This window comes from Asparagus officinalis, unplaced genomic scaffold (assembly GCF_001876935.1).
Source record: "Asparagus officinalis unplaced genomic scaffold, Aspof.V1 AsparagusV1_Un572, whole genome shotgun sequence".
Lineage (NCBI taxonomy): Eukaryota > Viridiplantae > Streptophyta > Magnoliopsida > Asparagales > Asparagaceae > Asparagus > Asparagus officinalis.
The window spans coordinates 1-9,791 of NW_017972835.1; the positions used below are offsets into that span (position 1 = coordinate 1).

At 36.6% G+C, this 9,791-nt stretch overlaps 2 protein-coding genes across 2 annotated transcripts; both read left to right on the plus strand.

The window, feature by feature from the left end:
* Positions 1-610: 610 nt before the first annotated feature.
* LOC109827948 (ankyrin repeat-containing protein At5g02620-like) lies at positions 611-1,111 on the plus strand (the record flags this gene model as incomplete). Its single annotated transcript, XM_020394975.1, has 1 exon — positions 611-1,111. A coding segment is annotated over one exon (501 nt), but the record flags the coding sequence as incomplete, so codon positions are not given.
* An 825-nt stretch (positions 1,112-1,936) lies between these two features.
* LOC109827947 (3-isopropylmalate dehydrogenase 2, chloroplastic-like) lies at positions 1,937-8,762 on the plus strand. Its single transcript, XM_020394974.1, has 11 exons — positions 1,937-2,219; positions 2,581-2,710; positions 3,520-3,631; positions 4,509-4,584; positions 4,755-4,843; positions 6,047-6,133; positions 7,046-7,162; positions 7,561-7,668; positions 7,786-7,839; positions 7,926-8,078; positions 8,342-8,762. The coding sequence occupies exons 1-11, from the start codon at positions 2,012-2,014 to the stop codon at positions 8,420-8,422; spliced, it is 1,215 nt and encodes a 404-aa protein (XP_020250563.1). The 5' UTR covers positions 1,937-2,011; the 3' UTR covers positions 8,423-8,762.
* The last annotated feature ends 1,029 nt before the right edge of the window (positions 8,763-9,791 follow it).

A 9,791-nucleotide genomic window follows, 5' to 3' on the forward strand; every position in this document is an offset into this window, starting at 1 on the left:
GGTGAGACCCCCCCCCCCCCCCCCCCCCAAAAAAAAAAAAAAACCTATATGTATATAATATATATAAACCAGTGGTGTTTCCCACCTTGCTAGTCACATCGAACAGGTGGAGATTACCACTCCTATATCTTGACAGTGCGACTTGCCAAATAAGGTGACAACTCATATCCAATATCCCATAATACATATGAAGTGTGCATGTATTTGTGTACAAACACAAAAAACGCGCATTTTCTCCCTCTCTCTGTGTATATATAGACCAGTGGTGTTGCCCAGCTTGGCAATGACATCAAAGCAAGTGGACCTTATCACTTTTATAACTTGACAGCGTAGTTTTCTAATTGTTGTGATAACTCGTACTAAGTATCCCATACATGTACATACATACATATGTATGTCTATTTGTGTATAAACACAACACACATATTTACATGTATGTAGCCGTCGTGGCGGGTGGGCGGGTGGGTAATGTATGTATGTGGGGGTGGGTGGGTGAATGGCTGTGGGTTGGTGGGCACAAACAAATATGTGCATCCATCCATTGCACTTCTGAATATCATCTTCCAATCGGAGTAGATTGGACGTTCTACTTACACCTTCATTTTCACAGGTACCAGGACAGTATGCAGGCCCAGGAGAAGACAACTATTCCACCGGAGAAGCCTACATCTCCACCACCGCTGCCTTCGTCATCTTCCTCATCTCTGACTCCATCGCCCTCTTCGTCTCCCTTGCAGTAGTCATGGTCCAAACATCACTCGTCGTCATCGACCCAAAAGCATTAAAAATCATGGTCTTCATCGTCAACAAGCTCATGTGGGCGTGTTGTATATCCATTTCTGTATCCTTTGTGTCACTTTCGTATGTAGTCATTGGACAGGAACACTGGTGGCTTTCGTGGTCGACTGTCGTCGTTGCGGCTTTGATTCTTGTAGGGACTTTAGGGATTATGATGTATTGTGTTGTTAAGTATAGAGTTCAGAGGAAGAGGATCAAGAGGAGTATAAAGAAAGCTGTGTCTGGAGTTGGGGAGTCATTTGCTAGGTGCAGGTCTTTGGTGGCTGAGACTCTGCTGAAAGTGGAATGCAAGAAGAAGGTTTATGCCATTTGAGATGGGTTTGATTAATTTATTAGTTTATTTTAGGTGATGCTTGCAGTTATTTTTATAAGATTGACTATCATTTTTGTAGAGTTAAAGAGGATTTTATGCATATTCTTCTTTTTGTAGTTGTTCACAAATTTCAGTTCTCTTCTAGTGACGTTGTCTGCAGATGGTTCGATTATGTACATGCACTCAATATTAAAAGGGTATTTCTGCATATATACCACTCAAATCTTTAATATTTGCGAGATTACCTCTCAAATTTTTTATATTTACAAAACTACCCCTCAAAACTAGCATACTGGATCCTTCCACCACTCAAACGTAAGAGCATTGGCTTTTAAACAAGGCAATGCTAAAACTTCAAAAAATCTCCTATAGCTTTGCGACAATTTCACATTTAAAAAACTAAATTGTTAAGGGAAAGGGTAGAAAAAATCATTGTGAGAGAATTAGGAGGTAATCTTGCAAACGTGAAAGATTTGAGGGGTACTATGCAAAAACCCCTATTAAAAGCTAAGTTGTTGGATTGTGTACTTACAATTTATATGAAGCTCATATATCTTTAAATATCTCATATTATGTGGAACGGATGCATGTTATACAAGCGCTCAATCAAAAGACTGTGCTACCTTGCAATTCAACATGGGGACTTCGGGAGAAACATTAACTGAGGGGTATTTTGACCATTGACGGACACAATTGCCAGAATCTGTGGGAATTGAGGGGCTTATGAGCAACTGCAAAGATTTGAGCGACTGATGTGGAATTACTGAAAGATTTGAGGGTCTAATACTAAATACCACGTCACTGACAACTCGTCATAATCAGATTCTGGAGTCAATCGCAACTCTGCTCCCCGAAAACTCCAGCCTCCGTCTTCTCTCCGCTTTCAGAGGGGGCATAAAAATGTCATCTTTACAGTTGAAACCCCATCCACTCAAAACCCTAGCCCTAAACCCCTCGCGTTCCGCTCCTCCGCGGAGAAGTCTAAGTTTCCGATGCTCCGCCGCCGCTCGCCGGAGTTACAACATCACTCTTCTCCCCGGCGATGGAATTGGCCCAGAAGTCGTCTCTGTTGCTAAAGATGTACTCTCTCTCGCCGCTTCTCATGAGGGTACGATAAAGCTCAAAACCCTAACTAGGATAATAAATTTCTTTAGCGTCTTTTCTTATTGTGGGGTTTTAACTAATAAAGACAATTCCTTTGTATATAATTTCAGTAGAAGGAAAATGGCATTCATAGTCATGAGGAAAATGTTGAGCTTTCTAGTGTTTTAGCTCTTAACCCTATTCAAGACACTAATTTCTTTAGGGCTGTAGCTCGTTGTGGCCTTTTAGCTGATAAAGGCAATTCCTTTATTTATGTTTTCTTTTAACTATATGGCATTCATGATCATGAGAAAAATCTTAGGTTTCCATTCCGTTTACTTCTATGTAGACTCTTTAGTGACCGTTTTAATTCTTTGTCGTTGTAGGGATTGAGTTCAAGTTTAGAGAAATGCCAGTTGGAGGATCTGCGCTCGATGCAACTGGGGTGCCATTACCGGAAGCGACTCTTACGGCTTCTAAAGAGTCTGATGCTGTTTTGTTGGGAGCCATTGGAGGGTTGGTATTTGTTATATTTGAGATTCTGCTTCATGTTGCGTTGTATTATGGGATTTTAATTGGCTTACGGACTCATTTTCTGTTTTAAAGCAAGTGAAAGAAAGAAAGAAAAACAAACAAACCAACAAAAAAAAAAGAGGCCGAGATTAATCTATTTGTTTAGAGCTTCTAATTTCTGATTGAGAATTTATTTAGATAATGCCATTCAGTGTTACTAGTTTGGCACTAGTTTCAGCAATTTTTAATCAACTTTTATGAAATTGCTAAGCTAGAATAAGTTTGATTTGGTTGAATAGGGGTTGTTGTGTCCAATTGTCACACTTATTCTATTTAGCTAATTGTGTACGCTAGAATTCTTTCCACCAAAATTGGCTGACAGTTTAAAATTAAGAGCTCTTTTTGGTAGTAACATTTGGCCTGGGTCTGGAACCCAAATATTGGCCAGAAATCTTGCAATTTTCGCTGAACTTAAAAATTTCTCTAGAACTGAGCTTAATTTTCTTTCTTTTATTTTTCTTCATTTAATTAGCTTGATTCGTCAGGTTGGCTATTCATGATAAAACCATGGCAAGTACTTTCTATGTTTAGTTCCTTTCTCTTTTTAATCTAAATTGTTTTAAATATGTGCTGAAGTGATTTTTATGCTTTGAAACACAAGTTCGAGACTCTGAGATGTTGAGTTTGGATTTTCTTCCTTTATTGTATTGGTTTTAACCCTGAGTTGCATTGAAATATGTTCTTGAGGTTATACCTGTAGTTAGATTTCCTATTTCCTTTTTTATTATTTTAAATTCGAAGTAACTTTTCAGGTATAAATGGGACGCAAATGAGAAGCATTTGAAGCCTGAGACAGGGTTGCTTCAGTTGCGGGCTGGGCTTGGAGTCTTTGCTAATCTGCGGCCGGCTACTGTGTTGCCACAAGTACTATATGAGCTGAATTTTAATTCATTTTTTCAAATCTTTGTTCATTTTTTGTGACAAGACTTGATGTGAAATTTGTGAATTTTCTCAATTTTGGTTTGCTTCTCTTAGAGATTGAGACGATACATAGCTGAAATTTATAATTTGTTTGAGCATTTTTAATTATTTTAGTGCTAACTTAGGCAAGATCCTGAAGAAGTTTACACATCAAAGTAATCTAGGTATGATGGTTTTTCACTAGCTAGGGAGACATTGTTCGATAGCAGAATTATGATTTAGAAGTTTATCTTCAATGGTTTCCTGGCAATTCTTCGTTGTGATGAAATAGAAAGTAGACTTTTTGGCCAATTTGTTCATCCAATTTCAGTTCATACATTTGTAGAAGTGATATACAGATCAAATAAAATTTAGGATCTTATTGCTTTAGTCTCATTGTATTATGTTATGCCTATAGGCCATAAGAAATGGAGACAAAGATGGTGGTGTTTGACCTTCTCTGGCCCAACCAGCCTTCCCAATCTATAGTTGTTTGTGATGGCATCCCTGTCATAATTTGGTTAAATATTGAGCTTGACATTTCCAAGCTAGGAGAGACCAACATAATTCTATTGTTTTGGTTTCTTTTTTAATAAACTTGTTGAGATGGATTATTTTGTGAGTGATGGTTGTTAAGGGTACTAAGAACCATGTTTCATGTGTTTTAATCTTGCATCTTTTCTGATTCAATTGCTTTTTTGGCTTTGATTTGCTGCAATATCCATGATTCTGGAGCGAGTGATCTTTTGACCCAAAATGCTTTTTTCTTTCTACGGATCACAATGATGGTTACAGGTTTTTTTTAACACCGTTACTCTTCATTTCCCTCCATATTTCTTAGCTTGTAAACTCGTCCACTCTAAAGAAAGAGGTCGCTGAGGGAGTTGACATCATGGTGGTGAGAGAGCTTACTGGAGGTGAATATTCTCTCTATAAAGACAGAAATTTGTTTATTAGTTCTTTTGTACTATTGTTGTATGTTGACAAAGAACCGTAGCATGCACATAATCTTGTTTTGTGATTGTTTTTTCGCATATAATTAAGGAGTATATGATAAACAGTAAGATCTTGATTTGGGTCTCCACAGGGATCTATTTTGGAAAACCTAGAGGGTTTGGAACCAATGACAAGGGTGAGGATATTGGGTTTAATACTGAAGTGTATTCTTCTTCTGAGGTATATAGAACTTATATCCTGCTTGCTTTAGATATTTAAGTTGTATTGCCTTAAGTGTCCTTTTATTGTTATGCAGAGAGTCACAACTTCATTTCTGTGTTTACATATGTTCTTAGCAAGGAATTTAAGTTAGGGATATAATATCTTTTTTATGTTAATAACAACCTTCTGATGATATGTTGATGGTTTTTTTTATCTGAGTTGTAAAATTGTTAATTTGTTGTTGTTTCTTCCCCCTTCACATACTGTGAATTAAATTGGAAAAGATTAGAAAGCCTATGAATGTCTATGATTTTCCTTTTATATATGTAGTATGTACACCCATTGCATATGTGTCAAAGTTACTAGGGATAAGTCACCCTGTTCATCATACTAAGCTGAATCTGTCAAAAGTGTTGTCAGCAATAAATCAGAAACTGGTGGAGAACCTGCAGAATGACTGAGCAGACTTGTGCTGCTGCCTTTCACCTTCAGTTCATCCCTTTTGCTTTTCAGTGTAGTTATGTTCTAGGGTTATTAGGGAATGGAAAATTTGTCCAATTTAGAGTATAAGCTGATAATTAGTTGCACCTACTTTTGTCATGATAATACAACTTTCATGTTTTCCATGCAAAAAGTTGGGACAAGGACCTTCTTGCTAAGGAATAACCAACTGTTGCTTTTGGCTGAGGAAGGATGACACTGTTTGACATAGGAAAAGAGGATAAGATGGAAACTCAAACTAGTACATTGGACATTTGTTTATTTTGCATAATTATATGTTGCAACTTACCATTTGTTTCTAATAATAATATCTTCTTTTCCTATGCTTGTATTGACTTTATATTTTCTAGTAAAATAGAGTTTGTAGATGAGACTAGCAATTGCTCCATACATGGAATCATTATTGCCATCATCCTTTAGGATGAAAAACAAAACCAACATTGTTTAAGATGAGAGAAAATTGACCCCAAAACTTTGCAAAACACAAAATATCACTTTTTCTGATTGTATGATATTATGCCCGAAGATGAAATAAAGAAATAAATTTGTTTTTTTAAATAAAAAAATGCTACCTTAAACGCAAGACAATTATATAGTGCTTGATATGATTACAGCTATACATGCTCTATTTTTTCCACTTCTTTGTTGTGCGTGGAATATATGAGATTGACTTATTTTAACAGATCTTTTTTTTTAACTAATTGGTTCTTGTCTGCTTAGATTGACAGGATTGCACGTCTTGCATTTGAGGTTGCTCGCAAGCGTCATAGTAGACTATGTTCTGTTGACAAAGCTAATGTTTTGGAGGTATTTTTATTTGTGAGAATTATTATTCAATTTTATGTTAGAGCCGAGATTATTTTGCCTGCGAAGATAAATAGAAACCCATAATTGCTTTTCTGGATAATCCAACTTGAGAACTCTACCTGGTGTTTGGGTAGTTGAGTTTTTCTTTTTTACCCCTCCAAGCCTCAACATGGAAGTTTCTTTACGTTCTAGCTCTTATTGACCCTTGGAATTTTCTTGGTGCTCATTTGCTAGGTTGTAAACTGTAAACAAACACTTAATCACTTGCCTAAATATTATGAAAGTCTTGGGCATATGCCAATATTGGAATATTGCTTGATGGTTAGGGTTGGATTTGGTAGTCCCAAGTTTGGATATTTGACGTATAATCCTATATAAGCTGTTAACTCCTTGGTGAAACTCCATAAGACAAAGCATTACTTGTGATGATAATGTTGAGTGGGATGTTGCTTTGTAATTTTCTTGTTTGGATTTCTGGATTAGGGTTGTCTCTGGCCATCAATCCAACTACAAATACATTTCTGTCCAACATATTCTCATCCTTATTTCTCTGCAATAAGCGTGTCTAATGCTGTTGACTAATGGGGTTTATCAAATGGCTCCTTTCTATCGATATTGTTTAGAGGCACAACTGACATGAATCGCTCTGCTTTCTGGGTGAATTTTATATCTTCATGCTAATTGTGTTTGCCTTAGTAAGTTTCTGATTGGGAGCTTAAAGTTAAAATAATGAGTCAATCACTCTCTTTAAACCGTTCTGCTTATAATTCAAATGTTTGAATGAGGCAATATTCTAATTACATTATCAACTTTATTAGGAGAAATTAAATAGCACTATGAGTTTCTATCATCATGCTTGAATTGCGCTTGAAGTTTGCACTAACAATAATGATTTTTATGAATGTTTGCAAGGCATCAATGCTATGGAGGAAAAGAGTGATGGCAATAGCTACTGAGTTCCCTGACGTGGAGCTCTCTCACATGTATGTGGACAATGCAGCCATGCAGCTTATCCGTCATCCCAAGCAGGTTGTTTCTTACCATAGAACTCCAGTAGACAAATTTTATATTCATTTTGGTCTAATAAACTTTACAGAAATGGGTAAATTTATCAAACAAAGAATCCAATCATCTTAACGAAATGTGAAATTATCAAGATCTTGACTCCATCAGCTCTTAATTTGAAACATGAAGATTTAGTTTCCAAATCAGATTGACTTATTTTAGTACTAGGAGCTCAAAATATCATGCACGAAATTCACTCAAATGTAGAAACCGAATAAAGTTGGTCAGAACCTAAGCGACCGTTTTTATCTGTTCTCTCACAACCATAGTTGCTTTTTAGGAAGTATATGATTTCTAAAATTCCCTTTCCTATCTGAACCTTCAAGCAATTCTTACCTGTAACTTTACTTTGAAGCTTGCAGTTTGATACAATTGTGACAAACAACATATTTGGTGACATACTATCTGACGAAGCTTCAATGCTCACTGGAAGCATCGGAATGCTTCCATCTGCTAGTGTTGGTGAATCTGTATGTGATAACTTTGAAATTAATCCCAAATCCTCCTAAATTGATACTAAAGGACCTTATGGTGATTAGTAACTAAACTATTTCTATTTTGTACTGTTGTTTCGTTCGTTTGTTTAGGGACCTGGACTTTTTGAGCCAATTCATGGCTCTGCTCCCGATATCGCTGGCCAGGTGAATTTTTTGCATAACAGTTCTTTCCTCTAGGTTATTAAATGGGTTCAAATCAAATTACAATTGAGAAAATGCTATTTTTACAGGACAAAGCAAACCCTCTTGCGACAGTGCTGAGTGCTGCTATGCTTTTGAGATATGGGCTTGGAGAGGAGAATGCTGCAAAGAGGATTGAAGACGCCGTCATTGAAACACTTAATCGAGGATTTCGAACTGGAGATTTATTTTCTGCTGGAACGGTTAGTGGGTTTATTTTTTTACTTGCTAAGCTTCTATATTCTAAGCTCTCTTCAGCTTCGGATACCATCAAAAAGGGTCTTGAAAGCTAATGACTGTTTGGAAACTAATTTACATTGTTATAAGAAAGTTTGATAACTAACGACCCTCAAGTAAAATATAAAGTTTACTTTTTTTTTTACTTTCTTTTAAATTATTATTATATTCTATTGTTGGTACTTCAGTCATCTTATGACGGACTTTCCCCTCTGTTTTCCTTGTTCAGACTCTGGTTGGATGTAAAAGGATGGGTGAAGAAGTGTTAAAATGTGTAGACTCCCGGAGTCCTCTTGCTGCGCTGCATTAATCACTCAGCCGAAGGCAAACGTTACGTATGTTTGTCTTGATTTATACTAGGAACTATAATAATTAACTATTATTTATCATGAGAAACTACGATTCATCACGTTATTTCAATTTTGTAACTTGCTAGTCCAACCTTTTCGTTTTTTTTTCTTTCCTTTTTCCCCTCGGGAGATTAATATCATTGTTCTCTCAGAGTTATAGCTTGTCATTTTGTGGGAATTCACGAGCCACGTAATTAGTATTGGGAATAATTTGTTATGAAGTAATTCACTTATTACCGTATGCAGTTGTTGTATTCGGTAGTAGAAATAAGTTGAATAAATATGTTGAGATTTATGTTACTTGGGTGTCTCAGTTTCTTGGGTGTAAATTATGCTTCAAACAGGTACTTTTCTTTGCTTTGTTCTCTGTTGGGTGGTGGCATTTTTTGTGTGGAGCTTTTTCTTCTTTGTAAACTCTATTGTGAGTATCTGACCTTCATCTATTGGTCTGACTCATGTCATGCGTTTGCATCACATTAACTGCTCTGATGAACTCATATGAGTCACAAAGTGTACCCTATTGCGTTGCTTGTGCACGTTATTTTACTGATATGTGGTTGTTATTTGCGGCATTACTGAGTCTAATTCTTCTTTTTTCCCCCTTAACAATTCTTCTGAGAGACATGATGCTTATTTGGTCTGCAAAAATCACTCCTGTTGCAGTTATATTGTTTCTTTTGTTATAACTACCGTTTCAGGGTTTGTTTGGTTGGTCGAAAAATTGAATAAAACCCTAAATGAAAGCCGACACCTAAGGGCATCTCTAACAGCTTCTCTAAAATTTTCTTCAAAATGGGAAAGCAAAAGTCATATTCTTCAAATTATTTTTACACCAACTCCAACAGCTTCCCCATTTTGAAGAATCCATTTTTTCCTCCAAAAAATTGGAGAATGCTGCAGATTTGGGGAAGCTTCCCCATTTTTTCTCCTCCATCCCTATTTTGGGGAATGAGAAAGCTTCCCCATTTTTTCTCCTCCATCCCTATTTTGGGGAATGAGATGGGGAATCTGTTGGACCAAAAACCTAACCTCCATCCCTATTTTGGGGAATGAGATGGGGAATCTGTTGGACCAAAAACCTAACTATATTCTTCAAATGTGGGAAATGGAGAAGCTGTTGGAGATGCTCTAAGGAAACCCCCCAAAATTGGGGCTTTCCTTAGTTGTTCTGATGTTTGGATTGCAGAGGAAAGGTGCGCTGCAAAACTAACTTGATTTCCTCTCCAGTCTCCGAAATCGGTAGAAACATCACTTTATTGGAATAAAAAAAATGAACCCAATAAGAGAATATATTCATACATTAATTGATTTCTTCTTTTTTTCAATTTG

What these genes read in the sequence shown, in the direction of transcription:
- LOC109827947 (XM_020394974.1), top strand. Translation starts at nt 2,012, where the DNA reads ATGTCATCTTTACAGTTGAAACCCCATCCACTCAAAACCCTAGCCCTA. An exon ending in ACAAAGCTAATGTTTTGGAG is followed by an intron (nt 6,134 to 7,045) that starts GTATTTTTATTT and finishes AATGTTTGCAAG; the next exon opens with GCATCAATGCTATGGAGGAA. An exon ending in CTCCCGATATCGCTGGCCAG is followed by an intron (nt 7,840 to 7,925) that starts GTGAATTTTTTG and finishes CTATTTTTACAG; the next exon opens with GACAAAGCAAACCCTCTTGC.